The following is a 26,758-nucleotide window of genomic DNA, read 5'->3' on the forward strand; positions in this document are numbered from 1 at the left end:
ATTATGGTCTGGTTAAGTGTCTTTGCTCAAGGACACATACTGTAATAGACAGAACCTGGAATTGAACCCACAACCTTCCAGTTGAAAGACTTTTACTTAAAGTAATATTATAAAAAGTTATTTTCTGTTAAGATACTTGTACTTTTACTCAAGTACTCACATGATACTAATTTGTTGTTATATATTATTATTGTTATGTTTTTCTTTTTGACTTTCTTTTTTGCTTCAAGTCCCGCCCCCTTGCTTATTGTCCCCGCCCCCTTTGTCTTTGTCGTCTGCAGACAGATGCTGTCGCTCCCTCTTCAGCTCCTGCTCCTGCTGTGAGACTCCAGGCCAGGTTTTCCAGTAGAAGCAGAGGAGAAGTTTGAGCACAGGAGTGAACTCGGCTTCAGCTTAAGCCTCAGCCTCAGCTTCAGCCTCAGCTGAGCAACAAGTGAAGCAGCAGCGACAGACAGCAGAGAGACTGAGGATCAACACAGTGAGGATCAACACAGTGAGGACCAACACAGTGAGGATCAACACAGTGAGGACCAACACAGTGAGGACCAACACAGTGAGGACCAACAGAGGACTCTGCTGCTGCAGCACTGAGGTAAAAACCACTCACTCTCACTGTCTTTAAACCTCGTGTTTGTCTTTAAATGAACTCCAGGTCTGAGCAGCACAGACTCCACGTCTGTGTTTAACTCAACATCGAAGCTTCTCCTCATTTTTTTATCACTTTATATTTAACAAAACAACACAGTGAATGTCTTTATGTGAGCGCTCACCTGCCGCTTTATTAGGTACAGAGGACAGTGGAACCTGGACTGGTTTTGGTTGTTATTTATTTGACTTTATTCTATCACTATTACATAATTTACCCCAAAAAAGACAGTTTAGAACACTTTAAGAGTGTAAAAGAAAAGTTTTTAGAGGTAACGGAGTAAATTTCAAGTGTTAAAAGTCAAAAAAAGTACAAATAAATAAGTAAATAAATGAGGAAAAACTGCTTTGAAGAGAAGATAACTTTGGTTTCTCAAATATGGAAGTAGATGATGAATTTTTAATCCTTTGCTCATTCTCCTCTGACATTTTGGTCCTGAAAACTGTCTGTTTTTCATGTTTATTGACAGATTTTTGCTCATAAATGTGCATTTTGAAGTGTTAACTCTATACACTTTGACTGCAATATGGTCTTTAATGCAGTATAAATACTTGTTATTTGAGTTTGAGACTTTGAGTAACTACTCAGAGCAGCAACCACACAGTCGGTAAAATCACATTTATTCTTTGAATTCTTTGACGAAGCTTGTCTTGAACTGGTGCTGTGTGTCCACAGGTCGTGGACGATGAGATCCTCACTGACGCTAACGCTAACGCTGCTCTGTGGTGAGTAAACCCTGTTTGTGTCTTTGAAGTCGCTCCGTGTTTTCTGCTCCGTCACAAAAAAGCCTGTGAAGTGAATCAGTGAAGATGAAACCAGGGAGTTTGTCCAGGTCACTGAGCTCACAGTCAGCGTACTGTACTTTAATCTGTCTGCTCCACACAGTCACGATAGTGCACTTTATTATTACTCTAAGTAAGTTATTCCTGAATCAGACAGCTCTGCTCTTACATGATGGTGTTGTTGTTTGTAGACGTGAAATTGTCCGTTTAGGATCAGTAAAGTTGTCTGAATGTGAATCTGAATCAGTTTCACATGTTTTCATCAAAGATTTAGCAAATTTTGACATCATTTCCGCAATAAAATTGCCATAAAATGGACATTTATGTGTGTGTCCATGCGCTGTTCTTAAGTGAATATTAAGCATTTGTTTACTGAAATAACGACAGTAACTCACGACTTCATGACTTTGCCTGAATGAACTGAACTTGATCAACTCCTAGTGATGGTCATACACAGCTCAGTCGTTGAGTTTTATATATTATATGTATAATACTTTATTATTAATCGTTTAGGATCACAATATTTTAAAAGTGAAAGTCAGAATATTTGACTGTAATCTCAGGTTTCTTAGAAAAAAAGTAAAGTTTTGAGATGAAAGTCAGATTCCTGAGGAAAAAAAGGGTTAGGGTTAGTTTATTTCTAACCCTAACATTTATTTCATATTTCTTAGAAATAGAACAGAATTCTAAGATATAAGGCATAATTTTGACTTCAGTCTCATATGTGACCCTAATCCTCTAATCCATACACTCTTAGAAATAAGGGTTCCAAAAGGGTTCTTCTACAAGGGCTGAGGTTCTACCTGGAACCATTTGCTTCTGAAAAACCCTTTCCAAGGGTTCTTGGTAACACTAATGGTTCCAGTAAGAACCATTTTGATCCAGAGAACCCTTTAAAAAACCTTTCCTGAATGAAGGTTTTTAAAAGGGTTCTTGGTGGAACCCTCCAAAAGGGTTCCAGGTAGAACCTTTATAAAAAGGCCGAAAAGGGTTCTCCTATGAGGACAAGCCGAAGAACCTTATATGGTTCTACTTAGCACTTTCATTTCTAAGAGTGTAGTTATTCAATTACTTCAATAAATAAGAATAACAAACGTAATATTCATACATATTTACTTAGATCCGTTTGGGTTAGAGTATAATCTGCGGTTATTGTGGCACATTTGGCTCGTCCAGTAGCACTTATCTCGTGTTAGATTAGGATGAATAATCCCAGAGTAAGAGAAACGAGTGGTGTTGTTCTCAGTGAGTGAGATTAGATACTGGAGCTGATGTGACCTCCTGCTCTCTCTGTTTATGGTTCTCCTAAAAAAGCTCAGCTGAGTCCACAAATAGAGACTCTGACACTTCACCGTTACCTTCAGCTGAGCTCTGGAGTATGTGTGTGTGTGTGTAGAAACTCTGGGGATTCAAACTCTACTTTGTTTGTTTACGTCCAATAAAAGACATGGACCTATTATAACTTAATAATCAGCCAATTCTTACAAATGAGCCATTTTTGTTCTTAGACACTTAATAAAAGTCAGTAAAACTGTAAACATTATTTATACAAACAGTGTAATCGCACTATAGTGCATAATATATTAAATATAGATTAAATAGACAGACCAACAGTGTTCCATTGTTTTTATATTTGTTATCATTTAACAGTTTATGTTTTTATCAGATGGTGGAAACCATAATTTGCCCTAATTTCTAAAAAATTGGCATATTGGTCGACCTCTAAATAATTTCACATAGTTTTTAAACGCTGGACCCTTTTTTAAAACATCAGCTAAACCAGTATGTTTAATTTCTACATATATACACCTTTTATTATGGTATAATTTTCTATTCTAATAGATTTAAATGTTGGATCGGTGAACCAAAACTTGATTTTATGCATGTTAGTTTAAAAAACCTTTGGTAAAATCTGTAAAAAAACATATTTATTGATAATCCTGTGTATGTGTGTGTGTGTGTGTATGTTTGTGTGTGTGTGTGTGTGTGTGTGACACCTGCACTCGTCAAAGAGGACGTGAACTCACTGAGATAAAAAGACGACAAACGACCCTCAGTAAAAACTCATCCCGACACATACAAGACAAAGACTGGGCTGTTGGTCCTGCTGTGACCACACACAGAGTCCATCAAACATCACAATACTTCACTGTGATGACCACACAACACAAAGGTCAAAGGGTGATTTTTAGTTTAAAACCATAACATGGTGCGTTCCATTTCTAGTCAGAAGTCTTTGAACTAACTAAACTATCACATTATTTCGAGAAACTATTACGTTTTAACGAAAAACTGTCACGTTGTTTCTAGAAAGTATTATGTTATTATGAGAAACTATCACGTTATTTCGAGAAACTATCACGTTATAATGACAAACTATCACGTTATATTTAGAAACTATCACGTTATTTTGAGAAACTTTTACGTTATAATGAGAAACTATCACGCTATAACGAGAAACTATCACGGTATTTCTGTTTTCACGTTATAATGTCAAAACATCTCAAAATAACGTGACAGTTTCTCGTTATAGCGAGAAAACATCTTATCTCAAAATAACGTGACAGTTTCTCGTTATAGCGAGAAAATATCTTATCTCAAAAATAACGTGATGTGTAACTTCAAATGTGTTGTTTTGTGATTTCAATGTTTGAAATGTTGTGTTTGGATTTAGCAAAGTGACACAATTTACCAAACAAGGCATCAGTGGAGCTGCAGCTCAGTGTTCACCAGAGCTTAAAATGGTGATTTTTCTCTATGGACTTTGGTGCAGGAGAGTGAGTGTCTCAGGCCCGAGGACAAGTTCTCAAGTTGAAAGGTGTGTGTGTGTGTGTGTGTGTGTGTGTGTGTCATTATGGAGATGGAGAGCTGTCTGTTCAGAGTCTGGACGTCTCTGAGGACGAGCTGCAAGGTCAAAGGTCAAGACCCTGGGTCAGAGTCGGGCTTAATTTGTGTGTGTGTGTGTGTGAGACAGAGAGTGAAAGGACTCGGTCACGGTGACAAAGGAAGCAGTAGTTCCTCTTTTCTCTTTCTGATTCTTCTTTAATGGTGGTGGGGGTGGAGGAGGTCCTGTGTCAGGACCAGTCGTCCTCATGGAGACCAAAATCTGGTCCTAATGAGGCAGAACCTTGTTTCTGAGGAGCTGGTTAAGATTTGAATTGTGCTTATGTTTAAGGTAAAGGTTAAGTTAAAGGTTAAAGTTAACTTTAAGGGATAAAGCTTTGTTAAGGCTGCTCAGATGCATCTCTCTCTTCTTTGTGGGGACCATAAAAACGTAGAAAACCTGAGGAAGTGAGGTCTGTTTGTTGTGTTTTTAGGTTTAAGAGTAAAGGTTAGTATTAGAATGAGTCACTTTTCATGTTACCAGCCCACATCCAACAGGTTACGTTAGGTTTCAGCTTGGTTAGGTTTAGGTTAAATTAGGTTTGGTTAAGATTAGGTTAGGTTAGATTAGATTACGTTAAGATTAGCTCACTTAAGTTTCTGTTAGGTTTGGTTAAGATTAGGTTAGGTTAGGTTAGATTACGTTAAGTTAGGTTTTAGTGAGGTTAGATGAAATTAATTTAGGTTTCGGTGAGGTTAGGTTAAGATTAGGTTAGATTAAGTTAAATTAGGTTTTGGTGAGGTTAGGTTAGATTAAGTTAGGTTTCGGTTAGGTTAGATTAAGTTAAGTTAGGCATCGGTGAGGTTAGTTTAGTTTAAGTTAGGTTTCGGTTAGTTTAGATTAAGTTAGGTTTCGGTTAGTTTAGATTAAGTTAAATTAGGTTTCAGTGAGGTTAGGTGAGATTAAGTTAGGTTTTGGTGAGGTTAGGTTAGGTTAGATAAAGTTAAGTTAGGTTTCGGTTAGGTTAGGTTAGATTAAGTTAAGTTAGGTTTTGGTGAGGTTAGGTTAGGTTAGATAAAGTTAAGTTAGGTTTCGGTTAGGTTAGGTTAGATTAAGTTAAGTTAGGTTTTGGTGAGGTTAGGTTAGGTTAGATAAAGTTAAATTAGGTTTCTGTGAGGTTAGGTTAAGGTTAGATTAAGTTAAATTAGGTTTGGTTAGGATTAGGCTAGATTAAGTTAAATTAGGTTTCGGTTAGGTTAGGGTTAGGTTAGATTAAGTTAGGTTTCGGTTTGGTTAAAATTAGGTTAGTAGGTTAGGTTTGGGTATTTGTGTGTGTGTCTTTATATGTAGCTGTTAGACGCTAACATTTAAAACTTCTCCGTGCTGTGGAGCAAACTACTTTTTATGAAAGTGACTGTGATTTTGATTGTGTTTGTGCTGAGGGAGGAAACGATGCATTATTCCTCTGAAGGAAGGAAGGAAGGAAGGAAGGAAGGAAGGAAGGAAGGAAGGAAGGAAAGAAGGAAGGAAAAAGGAACATGAAAGGGGATCAGGGTTTGTCTTGTGATGCAGAGTAAATCCTCGGTAATTCACCTTTGTTGCAGGTGTGTGTGTGTGTGTGTGTGTGTGTGTGTGTGTGTGTGTGTGTGTGTGTGTGTGTGTGTGTGTGTGTGTGTGTGTGTGTGTGTGTGTGTGTGTGTGTGTGTGTGTGTGTGTGTGTGTGTGTGTGTGTGTGTGTGTGTGTGTAAGACAGTGTGTTCCCGTTGCTTTTGTGAGCGTTAGCCTCCGGAAATGTGCAGATACCAGAACAATGGTGCGGTAAAGCCGGCAGAGAGAGAGAGAGAGAGAGGGAGTGAGATAGAGAGAGAGAGTGAAAACAGAGAAGGGGTCGGATAGAATCAGGACAAAAAGAAAAGAGAGAAAGACTTGAGAGAGAGAGAGAGAGAGAGAGAGAGAGAGAGAGAGAGAGAGAGAGAGAGAGAGAGAGAGAACAGGTTTGTTTATGAAAGGACGGTGAGTTAGGTTTCCTGATGAAGAGGAGGAGGAGGAGGAGGAGGAGGAGGAGGAGGATATGAAACAGTCAGCTGGTCACAGTCAGAACAATGAAGTGTCTGCTGCTACAGTGGAGAAGCTGAAAGGATCTGTCAGGTGTTTACAGTGAGGAGGAGAGTGAAGACAAACGGGCAGCTTTTCAATCTTAATCCAGCTTTATTTAACTGAATTTACCTGATACTGATGAAACACTAGATTACATTAAATCTGCTCTGTAGTATCACACAGAGAGAATGCAAAGCTCAGATTGTTTGTTTGTTTGTTCTGTTTGTTTTTTACCGGGTACTGTGTGAAATCTAAAAGACTAGACGCTGAAACTCAAAGAGTTTAAATCTATCTATCTATCTATCTATCTATCTATCTATCTATCTATCTATCTATCTATCTATCTATCTATCTATCTATCTATCTATCTATCTATCTTTCTAGAAGAAGACAGTATCTATCATCTATTTATGCTAGCCAGCCAGCTAACTAGTATCTATCTTTTCGACCATTCTATTTTTAACTAGCTCACACAACATAAGCTAGCAAACATAACATTTTTCTAGATTTTCTATCTATCTATCTATCTATCTATCTATCTATCTATCTATCTATCTATCTATCTATCTATCTAATAGTACAGAGGGGGGAAGGTAATGGTTTTAGGAAGCAAGGAAAGGAAGTAAAGAGGTGGTGTTGTCAGGTAGGAAGGAGAGAACAAGATATTTTAGATTCAGGTTTTTATCGTCTTCAAGGTCTCCTGGTTTCAGCCTGTAATCACACACACACACACACACACACTTATAAAAGGCTGCAGCTGTCTGTGTTCCAGGTCACTGCTCGACACAAAAGGTCATTCATTGGTTCAGTGTTTTTCTGTCTGAAAATGGTGGACCGTTCTCGGTTAAATCTGCTGAGTCGTTCTGTTAATCTCAGCCCAAACTACGGAAATATGACGACTCGATTATTCATCGATTATTAAATTAATCTGCAGTTATTTTGACCATCGGTTCAGTAGTTTGGGTTTGATTTTTCAGATTCTAAAACTAAATCATTTTGATAACAAAAAAAACATCTTTTTCAGGTTTGTTGAACAAACATAATAATCCTCAATTTAATCTATAATGAAACAGTTAGTTGTCGCCCTAAAATAATCCAACATTTGTGTGTGTGTGTGTGTAGTTACCGTATACTTTAAACCCAAATTTATGGGATTTCCAAAGAATAGTTTTCATTGTTTCAGCCATTGTTTATGAGAGGACTTTTTTCCTGTTCTCTGTTTAACCCCTGACCTCTCTCACACACACACACACACACACACACACACACACACACACACACACACACACTCCCCTGTGTATTCTCCATTATGCTTCTCTCTAACACAGGAAGGTAATTCCACCAGGCAACAGTTAGACGGTGTAATTACATTATTGACCTCACAGAAATAGCAGAAATAATCTGTTATTTCAGCCACAAACACACTGTGTGTGTGTGTGTGTGTGTGCATGTAAAACTAAATGTTTAATAATCTCAGTGAAGCACACGCCTGGATTAACGTCGAGGTCCCGCGCGAGCTGCACTTTTCTCTGAGTGAAGCCAGGTTTTCCTCCATCACCGACTGTGATTATCGCCCACAGAGCAGCTGCTGAGCAGCAGGGCAAACACACACTGACACACACACGAACACACACACACACATATTCTTGTACTTGCTGCATACTGAGGACTGGGTTGCTGACAAAGTGAGGACCAACATTTCCACTTCATAAATCAACACAATTACAAATATCTACTTCATGAATGACATCTATATAGAACTACTGGTTGCAGTACCATAAAATGTCTGCAGGTGGAGCCCCAGAGCAAAAAGGGCTGATAAACTTTTTCGATTTCTCTTAATTTTTGGTCCAAAATTTAACAAAAACATCATACTATACTATGTCTTCCAAAATTTGAAAAAAAAAATTGACCAAAAATGTTTTGACCAAAAAGTTGACCAAAAATTTTTGGACCAAAATCTGACCCAAAATTTGACAAAAACGTCATACTACACTGTCGTCCAAAATTTGAAAAAAAAATTTGACCCAAAATTTTTGGTCCAAAATTTGACAAAAACGTCATACTTCATCCAAAATGTTTTCTTTTTCTTTTTTTTTTGACAAATTGAGTATATCATGTTATAACAACCTAAGGAAGCGATTTCAATGAAAACAATGTGAGGACCGGCCAAAATGTCCTCACTCCGTAAAAATGACCTCACTTTGTTGGTTAAAAACCCTCACTGGTCCTCAGTATGCCGCAAGTACAAGAACACACACACCGACACACACACACAGCATCATCGTCGTAATCACTTATCAAATCCACAGCTGAGTAACTTGTGTATGAGCAGCATCTGCTGCACATGTGTGCGTCACATTCAGAGTGAGCAGCGAGAGGTGAATTCTAAAGGTCGGAGCGATGTGAACTGAGATTAACCCCCGAGATTCTCGACATTGACTTATTATTTTTTTAATGATATCAGTGGAATCTGTGAGGACACGTTCAGAGAGGTCAGAGAATCTCTCGTCAGAATGATTGCAGACATGTGGAACGGGCAGGATTCCAGTCCTGATCCACTGTCCACCTGTTGCTCCCGATGCCGTGTTTCATATTTCCTCTCTAACACAGAGTGACTCAGACGTCTCCAGCGGGGATGGAACAGGAATGTGAGTGTGTGTCCTCCTGTGAGAGCAGCTGCCCTCGCTGTGCCAGGCCTTGTTAATGTAACAGCCTGTGTAATGGCCACTGTCTGGACTCCCTAAAACCCTGTGTCTGTGTGACAGCTGAGCCACAGCCAAATCATGACTACAAACATAGTCTTCTCTGACATTAAAGCGCACCTAGACCGGAAGTACCGATTAACGGTATGTTTTTTCGGTGTGTATCTGCGACATTACCTTGTTTATGGTGCCCTGAAGGTTCAAAACAGACAGTTAAACATCATTTCAAACAGCATGTGCCAATCACAACACAGTTCACAGATTTCAGTCTGAAACAGCGCGGCTGACGATAGCTTCAGTGAGGAGAGATTTCTATCGGCTCGTTTACAGCAACTAGGAGGTTTTTGACCATAAAAACAAGTTAATGTATGTAAGTAGACCTCCATGACTAACATATATGTGCAACAGGACCACTCTATGTGAGCTTTCGGCTAGCTTTACAAGACAACCATCTGAACACAAACCGCTAAAGTGGTCGTTGCGTTCCCACTTCGAATGGAAATCTGCACGCACACGGTGACGCTAAAGTGTGTGAAATGTGATGTAGTATGCATGCCAGGTGGCTAGGTGGCGCTGTGAAGCACTGCCATACAACAACAGCAGGAGCGTTGACCCGTCCTTCTTCTTCTCTCTAGTAGCACGAAGTATCAGCTAAAGGGACTTGAATGTCCAACTGATGGATTATAATCCCACGTTTGTTGTTGTTTGTCTGTACTGCACATGGATCTGACGTCAGCGCGTTTTCAACCCTTTAGACGGGAACGCCACGGTGGAGCGTTTTTTAAGATTTCCACTCTGGAGGGTGGCTTCATTCTTTTGCGTTTTTAAGCCCCAAAAAACGCTGTCGCCGTCTAAACGAAAGATCTGATCAAATATTTTGTTGGTTTCACCCGGGAGCGTTGTCGTGTAAAGCCAGCGTTAATCCCAACTTGTGCAGTGCCTGTAAGAAAGAATGTATTCCTATAGGGGGAGCTGAAGAAGAGTTTTCAGTTATGGTAATGCATGATAAGGAACGTAAAGGCTAACATAATATAATACAAACACTGTGCAACATCATTAGGCACAACGCAAATCAAATAAAGAGATTCCAGGGTGGGTGGCGGTCTCAAAACAGCTAGCTACGCTAATGCTAATCATTAGGAAACAGGTTCGCCATGTTGCTAGCCAAAATAGTTGCATGCTAATGAGGGGTGTGAATCTTTGGGTGGCTCACGATTGGATTCAAAATCGATTCTCGATTTAAAAATTGATACAATGCATAGTGTGTTAAGGCGAATTATGGCATCAAAACAATACAGTTTGTATAAGATAATGTGATCAAACAAAGGCAAACTTAAGACAAAAGTTAACCTTTATTCATTCAAAACAAATAAAAACTTACCTACTGTACAAAAAAATAACTTGCATAAATAAAAGCTTAGGCTAGCTGCCTTTTTCTCCCAGAAGTTACAAAAATAAACTGTACACAAATAACACAAACTGGTGTTTTGTGTGGCTTTTCAAAATAGAAACATTAAAAAAAAATGTTTTTTCAAAAATCGATTTTTGAAGTTTATGAATCGATTCAGAATCGTGGATGATTAGAATCGCGATTTTCTTATGTGAATCAATTTTTTTCCTCCACCCCTAATGCTAAATAAATATGTGCTCGCGTATTGGTGAATGGGAGCTAAAAACGCTGATTTACTCAATGGGCTTTGGTGCAGGAGTTTGAGCAGTTTACAAACTTCACGTTTCCAGAAGGAAACATCTATTTAACGGTTGAGATAATACAGCAAACATATTCTTCAGACAGACTAAAGCTGGCATAGATCGTATGATGATAGTCTTTTGTTTAGTGGCTAAAACGGTGTTTCCTGGTGTCTTAGAGTGTGTTGAAGTGTAGTACTTCTTATGTTATTGAAGCATATAATCCTGAATTAAATTAATCCAATTGGCAACTGACCTTGTATATGGAGCTGTTTTATGGTAAAGGTTAATGCAAAGAAAAACCAATGGGGCCCAGGACAGAGCCTTGTGGCACACCACAAGGAAAAGGCTGCTCACAAAAATACAAAAGCACACACTTGGACAAAAGTTACAGTCTGTGATGCATCAAATATTAAATGAACTGTTTGTTAATGTCAGAACGAGAACAAGTCAAATCACAAAGTGGAATGTGCGTTAGCGTTCTCCAGCTGTGCACCGTTACTCTTCTACATCACCACGACTACAGCGTTTTCTTTAACGTTGTGAGTGAGGCCCTGTGATTTGATTAAGGGAAAAAAAAGAAGAAGGTGAGAGGCCGGTCAGAGAGGGGAGAGAGCGATGGTAGCTGAGGCTAATAAAGAGGTGAGGAGGGAGGAGGACAGCTGCATGTTTGTCTGAGGGAGTTTGACCGTCCATCCGTTAACAGCAAAGCAAAGAGAGGACGGAGAGAATGTCAACTCGTTAGTGGAGAGGAGTTAAAAATAAAAAAGGCTGTTGACTTTACTCGGGGTTTACTCAGTAAAATGTGATTGCGCTAACGCTAATGTTTCTGCCTGTTTCAAGGGTTTGAATGGTGACAAAACAAAAGTCCTGTTTCATTTGTGCATCACACATAAAATTTGTAAAATAGAAATTGTGACTCGATAATATTAATCAGGGATGAACCGATACGATACACGGTCCGATATCGATCAAAGTCACTGGATCAGATGTCAGTTTTTTGTTATTTTGGCTCAATGTATGTTTGTTACTGCCACTGAATACTTGAATTTCCTTTGGGATACATAAAGTATCTATATATCTTCAATCTACCTAGCTAGCTAAGAAGCTTGCTAACGTTATTGTTCCATCAACTGCCAGGTAGCTAGCTAACTAGCATTTTTTTATCCATCTAGCTAGCCAGGTAGCTGGTTAGTATCTATCTATCTATCTATCTATCTATCTATCTATCTATCTATCTATCTATCTATCTATCTATCTATCTATCTATCTATCTATCTATCTATCTATCTATCTATCTATCTATCTATCAGAAGACGGTATCTATCATCTCTTTATGCTAGCCAGCCAGCTAATTAGCATCTATCTATCTATCTCTCTGGTGACCCAGATGTTAACTGATGTTTTTGCAAGTTCATTTTTTGAGACGTTTAATTTATTTCAACGTTGAAAAAATAAATAAATGGCAAAAACAAAAAAAAGGGTGCTTGAAATTTGATGGTTTTTAAAATTCAAAGTCTAATTTCGATGCAAAAAAATTCAGTTAGACATTCAAATTCAAACTCAGATGGCACAGATTTACTTCCATATTCTCACCGTGATGTCATCGCTGCATCGCTGTCTGTGCCTGTTTCTGTCTGTCTGTCTGTCTGTCTGTACCTCTTTGTCCAGCTTGGTTCAGCAGCATTGTTTACGCCGGTCCATGTCACAGCAAACTGTGTCTCGTTTGCTGCTTCCAGTGGAATGTGACACACTGATGCTACATCCACACACACACACACACACACACACACACACACACACACACACACACACACACACACACACACACAGATACAAATGGCTGTCAAATTAAGGGAAATGCAACTTTACACTGAGCTGTGAGTTTACAAACCACTTCACTGCAGATAAAAATCAAGTCAACGTTATTTCTAGAGCACATTTAAAAACAACCAGGATTTTTCCAAAAGGTATACAACATAAAACCGATAAGTATAGCTCTTTAAAAGTATTTCAGATTTAATTTCCGTGGGTAAAATACCTCTTCTTCACTAAAACCTGTCCACCTTAAAGGTGTAATGTAGTGTCACAGCAGCAAAGACAGTAAAGATAAAGGTTATAAATAATACACGTGCATTTTTACGTCTTTGAATGTACAGGACAGAAAAACATCACAAATTAGAACTGGAAAAATAGAATAGAAAGTAGGTGAAATCACTTTAATTTGTCAGAAACTGAAACATGAACAATCACTTGTATGAATTCTTGTCTTTTTATTCACTTAAAATGAGTCTGTTATTAATTTCAGGAGCAGAATAGGCTCATTTTACAGGAGCCCACAATGGACAAACTAAAACATCTGTGTTGAATTATAGATCTAACCTGTTTCCCTTCAGTATGAACCTTATACAGTAAGCTGCCTGTATGTCATGAGAGCCTTGAAAGGAGAAGGGAGGATCAGGATGTGGATGAATAGCAGCAGACGTTGAGATGATAAAACTGTGAATCAGGACTCGGGCTGGTCAGTGTCTGCTGATAACCACGGCCCTGCAGGCTGCTGTATCTGTGACAGTCAGAGCGTTCACTCTTTCTGCCTCGGAGTCGGGTTTCAGCGTCTTTCAGCGCGACATCACGTCATGATTTGCTGCTTTTTTTAAAAACCTTTATCCTAGAATAGCTTTACAACAGCGGGCCGTTTGTCGCCTGCCCGGCAGCTCAAACAGCTGCCGCAGTGATACTGTACGCTGACGCGTGATAGAAGCCACTTTCCCACGCGACTTCACTGCAGCATCGCGCTGTTTTCTATTGTTTTTGAGGACTTGTTTTTATTCTTGTTCCTCTGTGTGTCTAAATCTAAGCGTAGGATCTTTATTTGTGTTTCGTGGCAGGTGTGAAGTTTAGTTTGTTTCCGCGGACAAATAAAACACAGACGGAAAACACAGAGATGAAAGAAAGACAAGAAAACCCATGATTATACTCACACATCAGACGTCTGCTCTGCTGCTCCGCCCCCTACACACACACACACACACACACACACACCTTTGATTGTGTGCCAATAGTTTCCAGAATAGATATGAAGCTTGCTTGGATTTTCCCTACGTCTGTCTCTGTGGCTCCGTGGTTCTCCTCTCACTGTCACATCATCACATTGACCTCTGACCTTTGACCTCCTCACTCACATCCTCTCCATCCATCTTATTTTCAGAGATTAAGATAAGTATAGTATGTAGTTTTTATCGAATTTTGGACCAAAAAAAATTTCCCAAAAAATGTGGGCGACATAGTGTAGTATGTTGTTTTTTGTCAAATTTTGGACCAACATTTTTTTCCCCAAAAAATTTGGACGACATAATGTAGTCGTTTTTTGTCAAATTTTGGACCAAAATGTTTTTTTTCCAAAAAATTTGGACGACATAGTGTAGTCTTTTTTTGTCAAATTTTGGAACAAATTTTTTTTCCCAAAAAAATTTGGACGACAATGTATAGTATGTAGTTTTTATCAATTTTTGGGCCAAAAAATTTTTTACAAAAAAATTTGGACGACATAGTGTAGTCGTTTTTGTCAAATTTTGGACCAATATGTTTTTTTCCAAAAAATTTGGAAGACATAGTATAGTATGTCGTTTTTTGTCTAATTCCGAATGGAGGATTTCAAACACTGAATTCACAAAATAACACGTGCGAACTGAGTGAATGAGGCCGTGATGGCTGAAGAAGCTTTTCTCTCTGGGGTTTGGTGCAGGGAGTGAGTAGCACTTTTACACCGATGACAAAGTCTTTGTGTCACTGCCTCATACAAACACACTTCAGATTGTCCTCTGTTTGTACCTCTTAGATTGTCCCTCCGTGCACACTTGATGTTTTCATTCACACGTTTGTGTGTTAGTGAGGTTCGAGTGCGAGTCAAGTGCAGCAACAAACACACTGTCGGTGTGTTTGTTGCTGCTGCTGCAGACGCTGTGTGTTTGTACGTCACAGAGCTGAGACTGAGTCCACACAGTTCTCAGCAGACACACACACACATTTTACGGACATAATGATACGATCGTTTACTCGATTATAAAAAATTGACCAGTCGCTGCGACGATTCCTAAACTTAAAACCTGACTCTGACCAACACACGTGACGAGGATCAATAATTCCCACATATTGTTTTAGCGTGAACGTGGGTTTATAATCATATTGTAACACTTATTATGGTTATTGTGTGTATTTTAGAGCTGCAACTAACTCATTATTTTCTCGATGAAACGTTTGGTCCGTAAAATGTCAGGAAATGTTAAAAACTGTCGATCAGAGTTTGTCAAACCTGGAAAACAAAATGATAGAGTTTTAATGATTTCTTTGTTTATGTGGAGCAAAGACACAAAGAAAATGTTCACATTTAAGAAACTAAAACAATCAGAAATCTTCTTTTAATCATGAAAAAAGATTCAAACTGATTAGCAAAATAGTTGACGGTTAATTTAGTAATCGATTAATCGTTTCAGCTCTCATGTATTTGAAAGGTTAGCTATCAAAGCGCGTAGTTATCCATCTGTCGATCTGTCAAAATACAATCAACCAATTAAAATGAAGACTGCCAAATAAAATGTCACAATATTAAACCCAACGTCGACATAAAAAAGACGTCAACAGGCCAGAAAATATCACTTCAATGTTGAATTCACTTCCAACAAATACAGTGGCACCTGCTATGCTAGGTCAACTAAAAGAAAAGAGCACATCATTTTGACACCATAGCTTTGTTTTATTGCGGCGATGATTTACAGTATTTAAAAAAGTCCTTTGTCAAGGACTGCATGTACAAAAACAAATCTTTCTACTCCGATGACTTATTTACAAGGTTCCTTGAATGCACCTCGAAGCTGCTCCTCAACAGTTACAGACTCCAACTCTTCAAAGTCTTAGAAACATGAATGATTTCCCACATCCTCATTATCGACTCGATCCCATTTCCCCTCGAAACTGCGAATAAAAACCCTTTTAAAGTCATATAACAGTAGGTGTTTAGGTGTCACAATGTCAGAATAAATGAGCCGAGGGAGGATTAGAAACATCTGCTGTTAGCAGACTGAAGATCGACCGTTTTCCTCCTCATTCCAGCTTTTTAATTGCTGCAGAGAGACAGAGAGAGATGGAGTGAAGTGTGGGAGGTGAAAACTCATCCAGTGGGATCTTCTGCAGAGTTTCAGGAAACCTTATTAGGTTTATTTTAACTCCCACACAGAGCGACTCAATCTCACCCAAACTGGCAACCGCTCATTCATTCATTCATTCATTCATTCATCTGTTTACTAGAAACATGTATCCTATCTGTGACATAACAGACAGAAAGGCTGAATTAAAAAAATATATGTATATATATATATATATGTTTGTTTATATATAAACATATATAATATATATGTGTGTATAGATATGTATATAACGGCATCAACGTTAACGCACCACGCGTTTCCATGACGACTAACCGTAAAAAGACGCGCAAAGTCATGTTAAATAAACAGACCGCTCCAGTTCCACTGTAGGCTAACGCTAACAGTGCTAAAGGAGCTAATGCAGCCAACGGAGCTAACTGGTAAACGGTGCCTGGACTCCAGTGTCGCGAAACATAAACATGCCGTCACACGCGTCTTATTCCGGTCAATTGTCCTGGAAACGCATCAACGTTTAACGCACGTTAGCGAGTGACGCGTTTCCATGACGACTGACCGGAAAAAGACACGCGTGACGTCATGTTTACATGACTCCCCGATTGTTAAAATGAGTCTCTAAAGTAACGCTAAACTTTAAAAACAGAGGCACACATACGCAGTACACAGGTACGCTGGTTATTTGTTAGCGCTGCTCTTTTCCTTTAATAAACAGACCGCTCCAGTTCCACTGTAGGCTAACGTTAACCGGTGCTAAAAGGAGCTAATGCAGATAACGGAGCTAACTGGTAAACGGTGCCTGGACTCCGGTGTCGCGGCACGTAAACATGACGTCACGTGCGTCTTTTTCGGTCAATCCTCGCAGAAACACTGCAACGTTTAACACACGTTAGCAAGTGACGCGTTTCCGTGACGACTGACCGTAAAAAGACGCGCGCGACGTCATGTTTACGTGACTCCGGATTGTTAAAATGAGTCTCTAAAGTAACGCTAACCTTTAAAAACAGAGGCACACATACGCAGAACACGGGTACACTGGTTATTTGTTAGCGCTGCTCTTTTCCTTTAATAAACAGACCGCTCCAGTTCCACTGTAGGCTAACGCTAACCGGTGCTAAAAGGAGCTAATGCAGATAACGGAGCTAACTACTAAACGGTGCCTGGACTCTGGTGTCGGGGCACGTAAACATGACGTCAGGCGTGTATTTTTCCGGTCAGTTGTCATGAAAAAGCGCCAACGTTTAACGCACATTAGCGCATGACACGTTAATGTTATAAATCAAGTGGAAAGCAGAATATGCTTTTTGCAACCAGTAGAGTCGCCCCCTGGTGGCCATTCAGTGTACTTTTATTACCTGGTTGACTTAAGGAGGAAATTCCTTTTTTTTTTTATACGATCCACAGTCACACCAAGGCATCGGTGAGAGGAACACTTTCTCTCCACATAACCAAGTCTTTCTTTCGCGTTTATCCGAGCATCTTGACCTTTGTGTGACCTGAGTCCAGATTTAGCCCACAGTTGCTGTTAACCTGCAGGGTTTAACTTTAAGATTATCTCACTCACTCAGTGTTGTCCCAACATTGAATCGTCCTCTGGTTCAGTTGTACCTCTTGACCTTTGAGCAAGAACTTCCAGCCAACAACTCTGAAGTATAACGTGTCTTTGAAGGTTCTCAGATTGTTGGTTTTCACCTTGTTTTCCACTACATAGTCCCAGATCTTCAAATTATTCACCCCATTATGCTTCAGGGAATGTCGTGCTCTCCATCCTGGACTTCTCCTTCCTCAGGAAGTGATAAGATCAGGTCATGATGAAGTCATTAGATCATGTACTGATGATGATGATTCTGCCTCCACAGGCCTGGCTGCTGCTGCTGCTGCTGTCGTCCAGGAGCCTGACCACAGTCATGGCTGTGCCTACGGCAGCTGTTACCCGGCCACCGGGGACCTTCTGGTCGGACGAGAGAAGAACCTGAAGGCCTCGTCCACATGTGGGATGAGGAGGAAGGAGCCGTACTGCATCGTCAGTCATCTGCAGGTAGAAGAACCAGCACACTCACAAATGAGCAGTAACACCATACAAGATAGGATTAAAAAGACCTAATCTGCTATCTTTGGGAGTCAGGATTTCCAATTAGGGGGCACTAGAAAGTCGTATATGTGGTTTATTTTCTCCTCCTCATTGATCCTTCTCCTTTCTCCTCTCGTGACCTCTGACCTTTTCCTGCTGAAGGACGAGAAGAAGTGTTTTGAATGTGACTCCAGACGACCTTATGACCCCGTCTACAACACCATCAACCACCGCGTAGAGAACGTCATCACCACCTTCAAACCTCACCGCAAGAAGTCCTGGTGGCAGTCTGAGAACGGTGAGCAGAAACCACACGTTAGTTAGTCAGTTGGTTGGTTAGTTTGTTAGTTAGATAGTTAATTAGTTAGTTAGTTAGTTAGTTAGTCAGTTAGTTATTTAGTTATGCAGTTAGTTAGTTAGTCCGCATCGTGAACCTGATCACCACCTTCAAACCTCACTGCAAGAAGTCCTGGTGGCAGTCTGAGAACGGTGAGCAGAAACTACGCGTTAGTTACTTAGTTAGTCAGTCAATAAGTCAGTTAGTCAGTTAGTTAGTTAGTCAGTCACTTAGTTAGTTAGTTAGTTAGTTAGTTAGTTAGTTAGTTAGTTAGTTAGTCTGCATCGAGAACGTGATCACCACCTTCAAACCTCACCGCAAGAAGTCCTTGTGGTAGTCTGAGAACGGTGTGCAGAAACCACACGTTACTTAGTTAGATAGTTAGTTTGCTAGTTAGTCATTTAGTTAGTCAATTAGTTAGTTAGTTAGTTAGTTAGTCCGCGTCAAGAACGTGATCACCACCTTCAAACCTCAGCGCAAGAAGTCTTTGTGGCAGTCTGAGAATGGTGAGCAGAAACCACGATTGTTAGTTAGTTAATTAGTCAGTCAGTTAGTTAGTTAGTTAGTTGGTTAGTTAGTCCGCATCGTGAACCTGATCACCACCTTCAAACCTCACCGCAAGAAGTCCTGGTGGCAGTTTGAGAACAGTGAGCAAAAACCACGATTGTTAGTTAGTTAGTTAGTCAGTCAGTTAGTTAGTTATTTAGCTGGTTAGTTAGTTAGTTAGTCAGTCAGTCAGTTATTTATTTCGGTAGTTGTTTAGGTAGTTAGATAATTAGTTAATCAGTTATTTAGTTAGTTAGTTGGTTATTTATTTAGTTGGTTGGTTATTTAGTTACTTGGTTAGTTAGTCAGCTAGTTAGTTAGTTGGTTAGTCATTCAGTTGGTTAGTTAGTTAGTCAGTCAGTTAATTATTTAGTGAGTTGGTTAATCAGTCAGTCAGTTAGTTGGTTATTTCTTTAGTTAGTTGGTTATTTAGTTACTTGGTTAGTCAGTCAGTTGGTTAGTTAGTTAGTCAGTCAGTTAATTATTTAGTGAGTTGGTTGGTTATTTATTTAGTTAGTTAGTTAGTTGGTTAGTTAGTGGATGTCTAATAGTGTTGATCAGCGCTGTTTTCCATCTCTATGAGAACAGTTTTGTGAAATGATGATGATGATCTTTAAATCTTTAAAAAGTCCAGAGCTGCAGCTGCAGAGTAAACTCTCTCATCTTTCTGTGGTCGACCAGAATGATTTGCTCTGTAATTATCAACTAAATATTATATGTGCCGTGCAGAGAGAACTGATCTGTGATCTGTGATCTGTGATCTCTATAAAATGTCAGGAATCAGTGTGTTTTTCCAGCTACGCAGAAAACAGAAGAATGTTTTCCAAAGCTTTTGCCTTGTGTGTATGTGTTTATAGCGTCTTACAGGAGTTCTAAAAAGCTTCATTCACACTTTGCAGATCCACTACTTAGGCTTAATATGGTTGAAAATGCACTAATTTTGCTGGGAAACAAAGGGAAACATCTGAAGATCCTGTTGTTTATAAGTTATTATGCTGTTATTGTATTTGAGGTCGAAAATTACACTGAAATGAGTTTGACAGGTTTGAGACGAGAGGAACAGATGTAAAAGACGATCAATGCAGAAATTGTTTATTTGGAAAAAGAGTAAGATTCCATTTGTACACACACACACAGACACACTGTGGCCAATGTCCTGTGTGCAGCTTAATAACAGGGTTGAAGCTCTGGCATCAACAAAGAGGAAAGAATGTGATGATAGGAGAAAGAAAGATAGAAATGATGTGTTTTTGAGTCAAAATTATGATTCCTATTATTTTTAAATAAAGCAGGAGTAGTTTTTCTTTTATTTTTGTTCATAAAAACGAGTTAAACTCAACTTAACTGTGACGAACTTCCACATTTCGCACATTCAATCGTGTTCAGAGTTTAAATAGATGGTGAAAATCCTTAACGCTCTGTGTTCTCGGCGTTAAAATACAAAACACACACTTCCTGGTTGGTTTGTCTCTTTCGGGCTGCCATAGAGACACGGAGAAACAAGATGGCCGCCTCTGTAGCGCAAGGCCCTTGCGTAAAATTCACTTTTTCTACGGTCAATAAAACGAAATAACTGTTTGTTTGAATACACGTATGCAAACGTAATCGTCTGCTGAAGTCGCTCCAGCGTTTCGGAGTCGGAAGTTCCGATTTTTCCAGAGACAAATGGAACGTACCAAGTCGACAGAGCTGCGTAGAGCGGAGATGAACGGGCACGATTGTGTCGCGTTGTTGTTGAACACAGGAAGTGTAGAAAACTATTTTTACCACCACTTGCTGCAGCTTTTCCATGCTAGCTTTGTGTCATGGCAGCGAGAACAGTGGTCACTGTGATATGGATCACACTGGTTTGATTGTGTGTGTGTGGGTGTGTGTGTGTGTTAAAGAGGGAAACAGGTGTGTGTGTGTGTGTCCTCTCACTGAGTCACTCCCTTCCTTCTCTTTCCTTCCTCTGCCTTTGCCAGCTGTTGATTTGTTCTTTGTTGTTTCCACATATTTTCTTTATTGTTTCTAAAGCATAGAAAAGCACAAACATCTGTATTTATTCACACGTTCTATAGAAAAGAGCACAGAACAGTAATCTGAGTGATGCTCTCATGACTCTAATACGTCGTTTTAGCTTTTCCATCTTTGATGCAGACGGTTTAGCGATGTCTTCGCGGTGCATTAGCGGTAAATCATGGTTTTAAATAAAGTTTAAATGACCAGAGAACGTTATACATGAGCTGAATGGATAACGCTCTGTTTTAAACTCCTCCAGCTGTTTGTAGAAACATTAGCATCAGCAGAACACATTAGTGACAGACGACAAACTTTGTGTTCCGTAAAAATTAGAATATGTCTGTACGTCTGTACGTCTGTACGTCTGTCACTGAGATGCACAGAAAACACAAGCTGACATATTTAGCTTAGCTTGTCTTAGCTAATCTAACCTTATCTTATCTTACCTTATCTTACCTTACCTTATCTTACCTTACCTTACTTTACCTTATCTTACCTTACTTTACCTTATTTTACCTTACTTTATCTTATCTTACCTTGTCTTATCTTACCTTATCTTATCTTACTTTACCTTATCTTACCTTACTTTACCTTACCTTACCTTTTCTTATCTTATCTTATCTTACCTTACTTTACCTTATCTTACCTTATCTTACTTTACCTTACCTTACCTTACCTTACCTTACCTTACCTTATCTTGCCTTACTTTACCTTATCTTACCTTAGCTTACTTTACCTTACCTTACCTTACTTTACCTTATATTGCCTTACTTTACCTTATCTTACCTTACCTTACCTTATCTTACCTTACTTTACCTTATCTTACCTTACTTTACCTTATTTTACCTTACTTTATCTTATCTTACCTTGTCTTATCTTACCTTATCTTATCTTACTTTACCTTATCTTACCTTACTTTACCTTACCTTACCTTACCTTTTCTTATCTTATCTTATCTTACCTTACTTTACCTTATCTTACCTTATCTTACTTTACCTTACCTTACCTTACCTTACCTTATCTTGCCTTACTTTACCTTATCTTACCTTAGCTTACTTTACCTTACCTTACCTTACTTTACCTTATCTTGCCTTACTTTACCTTATCTTACCTTACCTTATCTTACCTTACTTTACCTTATCTTACCTTACCTTACCTTATCTTACCTTACTTTACCTTACCTTACCTCACTTTATCTTATCTTACCTTGTCTTATCTTATCTTATCTTACCTTACTTTACCTTACTTTACCTTACCTTATCTTACCTTACTTTACCTTATCTTACCTTACCTTATCTTGTCTTGTCTTATCCTACTTTACCTTACCTTATCTTACCTTACTTTACCTTATCTTACCTTACCTTACCTTACTTTACCTTATCTTACCTTACTTTACCTTATCTTACCTTATCTTATCTTACTTTACCTTACCTTATCTTACTTTTCCTTACCTTACTTTACCTTATCTTACCTTACTTTACCTTATCTTACCTTATCTTATCTTACCTTACCTTACCTTATCTTACTTTTCCTTACCTTACTTTACCTTATCTTACCTTACTTTACCTTATCTTACCTTATCTTATCTTACCTTACCTTACCTTACCTTACCTTATCTTACTTTTCCTTACCTTACTTTACCTTATCTTGCCTTACTTTACATTATCTTACCTTACATTATCTTACCTTACTTTACCTTATCTTACCTTACTTTACATTATCTTACCTTACCTTACCTTATCTCACCTTTAATTTGTCACAAACATGAACATTTTGCATTTTAATGGCCACGTTACAACTCTACATACAGTGAGGAAAAGTCCTTCTACTCACTGCTGTTACCGTTTGCTCCTCAATGCTCAAACTCCAGCAGAAAACCAACGATGTCCGTTCCATTTGAAGTTTTCTACTTGGAATCTGAGCTGGTTTGATCAGACACACACTCACAAACACCTGTCAGTATAAATGTCTTTTCAATGACTACATGAAGCAGCGAGTGCCACACACACACACACACACACACACACATTCACTCTTTCATCACCTGCAAATGTTAACTGTGGGGATTCCCCCAGGAAAGCGGGATGAGAGCAGGACGGTGTTTTTGGTAAAACATGTAATTGTGGCAGCGTCTGAGAACAGTTTGATATGAGCTGGTGTTGTGAGTCGTCTTCGTTTAAAATCACAGGCGCAGATTTGAAGTGTTTTTATGGTCTCGATGGAGGGGAAGTCCTCCCGGCGTTGTACTCGACAAAGAACATGAGTGTAATTGGTCCTTTCAGAGCTCAGCTCAGGAAGTGTGTGTGGGCTTTTCACGACGTTTGTCTGCTGCCAATACTCAATGTCTTTTCCAGTGGAGATGGACATTTTCCAGCGGCTGCTTCACTTACCGTCACAACACAACACAACACAACACAACACAACACAACACAACACAACACAACGACTGTGTTCATCGACAGTTCTGTCATAAATGAAAGGTAGACGTAGAATACGAGTGCTAATGAAGCAGGTTCATTGGTCTCAAGACATGACAACTACTGTGAAAAGAAAGTCTGTAGAAACTGGAGATAAAGTCAATTAAATTCACTTCGTCCGCCAACTGATTCTCAGCATGGTGACTTTGTGTTTGACCGTTTTCCATAAATCTGTCAGACAAATACACAGATGTAGAGATGTTACACGGTTACAAGAGTGTTTAGTCAATAATCGTAGAATCTGTACACAAAGGGAGGATGTTTTCCACTCACGATGGTGAAATTTGAATACCTTTTTTTCTTTTTAAGCCTCCTAAAACAACGACTAAACAACAATGCAGATGTTTTTTTAATCGCTAATATTACCTAATAACTTGTGAAGCAGTTTTTTTGTGCTCATTTAAGTACATTAGATCACACGCAGGGACGTTGTTTTGATTCAAAAACTCTTCATTGTTTTACTCGCTGTAACAAAAACAGCCACTGTGGACGTTTTAGCTCGACAGTGTCCAGACCAAGCCAATCTGTGTTCTACCTGATTTTTATTCACTATCTCAAGACTTTTTATGGCTCATTACAATTCATTTTCTTGGGAGGTTTAAAGGGAAGAGAATCAATGATGTAAAAAGAGGATTTTAACCCTTAATAGTTCCTAGTTCTACTGGGATATGTATATATATATGTATATATATATATATATATATGTGTGTGTACATATGTGTGTGTATATATATATATGTATATATATATATATATATGTGTGTATATATATATATGTATATATATATGTGTGTATATATATATATATATACATATATATACATATATATTTATATACATATATATGTATAAATATGTATATATATGTGTATATATATGTATATATATATATGTATAAATATGTATATATATATGTATAAATATGTTTATATATATGTATATATATGTATATATGTATATATATATATATATACATGTGTATATATATATATATGTATATATATATATATGTATATATATATATATATACATATATATATGTATATATATATATATATATACATATATATATATATATATACATATATATATATATATATGTATTTGTGTGCGTGTAATTATTATCAATACTCCTTGAAATGTATTTCATGGACCTTTAAAGGGTTAAAATTTCAAAAAATATTACATCATCTTTTTTTTTTAAACAAATTAAGGTGGCTGTCTCAATGAGTACTACGTAAAAAAGGTAAATGTCTTAGTAGCAATGACTACTGTAGATACTGGCTTTATTGTGTCCTTGTGTACCAATACTAATGTTTACGTCTTATAAAACGACTAAACTGCCATTTTAACAACATAATACTACAACTCTGGAAACAGTATTCTGCTCCAATGAAGACAAAATAAACAGCCTACGATGTGGTTTCATTTGTGTTCATATACCAACACTGAGCATCCTATAAAATATCTATATCTTTCATTATTAGAAGTTCACATAAATTTGGCATATTGTGTTTATTCCATATAATCATTTATTTTGGTTTTAATGATGTGTGGTAAACCGATGACTAAACTAATGTAGTTAAAATACTTCTCTCTGTGTCTGTTTTGTGTTTTTTAGGTAAATCTGAAGTCTTTGTCCAGTTGGATCTGGAAGCAGAGTTCCATTTCACCCACTTGATCATGACCTTCAAGGTAAAAGAAAAACAATCACGATATAAAACCTCAGGCTGTTTCATCGTCGCTTTACAAGCAGCAGGAAAACAACCGCTCGCAGTTACTGCGATCGTGAGGAACCTTGTTGTGATGATCACGTTTCCAGAGAACTCGCCGTGACGCGACGCCTTCTTCTTCCGTTTCAGACTTTCCGTCCCGCCGCCATGTTGATCGAGCGCTCGTCAGACTTCGGTCGGACCTGGCAGATTTACCGCTACTTTTCTCACGACTGCGCCACCACGTTCCCCAGAATCTCCCAGGGTCCTTTGCGCAACATTAACGACGTCATCTGTGAGACGCGATATTCTGATATTGAGCCGTCAACAGAGGGGGAGGTGAGTGGAAATTTTTTCACTGTTTTGATTGATTTCCAGGTGAAATGAAGGTGTTTTGGTACAATAACAATATTTAACATCTAATTTTATGGCCATAAATTTAAGGCATTGGTTCCACATGTGAAGTTCCTAACGGGAAAATTAAGTTCTTTGAATTTGAATCTGAATATATTTAGGAAAATGAGCCCCTGCAACAAATTTTGCCAATTATTTAAAGCCTCACATAATAAAATCTACACCTGCTCAAATCTATGATATCTTAAGTATATTTTCTGCTGCTTTATCCCAACATTAGACAAAAGTTTGTCTAATGTTGGGATAAATGAAGTTTTTTTTTTTGCTCACTGTCCTGCACCAAAGTCCATTGCACCAACACTCCTGTGTTTAAATCCTTCAGTCAGATTTACCCGTGTGACACAAAGTGACCACACGAGGCAGCAGTAGAGCAGCAGCTGCTGTGTCACAGCGAGCTAAAAACGCTGGTTTCCTCAATGGACTTTGGTGCAGGAGAAAGAGCGGCTTACAAACTTCTGTTTCCAGTCAGAAAAAGTGAGATAAAGCAGCAAACTTATGTTTTATGAAGTTAGCCCTTTGTTATTAAGTGATTAAAATCTGTTTTTCCTGCTTTCCTGTTAGCCTCGTTTTAAGCTAGTTCTTGGTGCAATGTTATGCAAAAGTTTAACGCTTGTTAGCGGGCGACACGTTTCCATGACGACTGACCCGGAAAAAGACGCGCATGACGACATGTTTACGTGCCGCGATACCAGAGTCCAGGCACCGTTTACCAGTTAGCTCTGTTAGCTGCATTAGCTCCTTTTAGCGCCGTTAGCCTTAGCCTACAGTGTAACCGGAGCGGTCTGTTTATTAAACGAAAAAGAGCAGCGCTAACCTGTGTACTGTGTATGTGTGCCTCTGTTTTTCAAGGTTACCATTACTCATTTTAAGACTCATTTTAACAATCGGGAGTCACGTAAACATGACGTAACGCGTGTCTTTTTCCGATCAGTCGTCATGGAAACGCGTTAACGTTGACGCTGTTAAACGCCGTTGATGCGTTAATGTTTGACAGCACTAGTCAGGACCTCATATAACCACACTTAAAACACCTGATGTATCACTTTAAGAGCGTCGTTTCTACAGATTCTGCATTTAAAATATTTTACTAAAATATTTAGTAAAAAAAACCCAAAACAATCAAAGGGAGAAAGGTTTGGGATAAAAGCTTCATAAGATAAAGCTTAAGGTCTATGAGTGTGGCTTGGTTTTGATTATCACAATATAAAGTCTATTTTACGTCTACTTTTATTTTTAATATCTGAAGCATATTTTTCAGGCTAATGCTAATGCTAATGCTAATGCTAATGATGTGTTCT

General features: G+C 38.5%; 1 protein-coding gene across 1 annotated transcript in view; it reads left to right on the forward strand.

Annotated features, from left to right (window-relative positions):
- Positions 1 to 478: 478 nt before the first annotated feature.
- lamb2 (laminin, beta 2 (laminin S)) overlaps positions 479 to 26,758 on the forward strand; it is a 57,926-nt gene continuing 31,646 nt past the window's right edge. The window contains exons 1-6 of the mRNA XM_083894686.1: positions 479 to 592; positions 1,322 to 1,371; positions 17,762 to 17,940; positions 18,136 to 18,271; positions 24,956 to 25,029; positions 25,197 to 25,385. Of these exons, the coding sequence (XP_083750812.1) occupies positions 1,332 to 1,371; positions 17,762 to 17,940; positions 18,136 to 18,271; positions 24,956 to 25,029; positions 25,197 to 25,385 (618 nt within the window). The 5' untranslated portion in view covers positions 479 to 592; positions 1,322 to 1,331. The remainder of the gene's footprint in view (positions 593 to 1,321; positions 1,372 to 17,761; positions 17,941 to 18,135; positions 18,272 to 24,955; positions 25,030 to 25,196; positions 25,386 to 26,758) is intronic.

This window comes from Microchirus variegatus (genome assembly GCF_963457635.1).
Source record: "Microchirus variegatus genome assembly, chromosome: 9".
Classification (NCBI taxonomy): Eukaryota; Metazoa; Chordata; class Actinopteri; order Pleuronectiformes; family Soleidae; genus Microchirus; species Microchirus variegatus.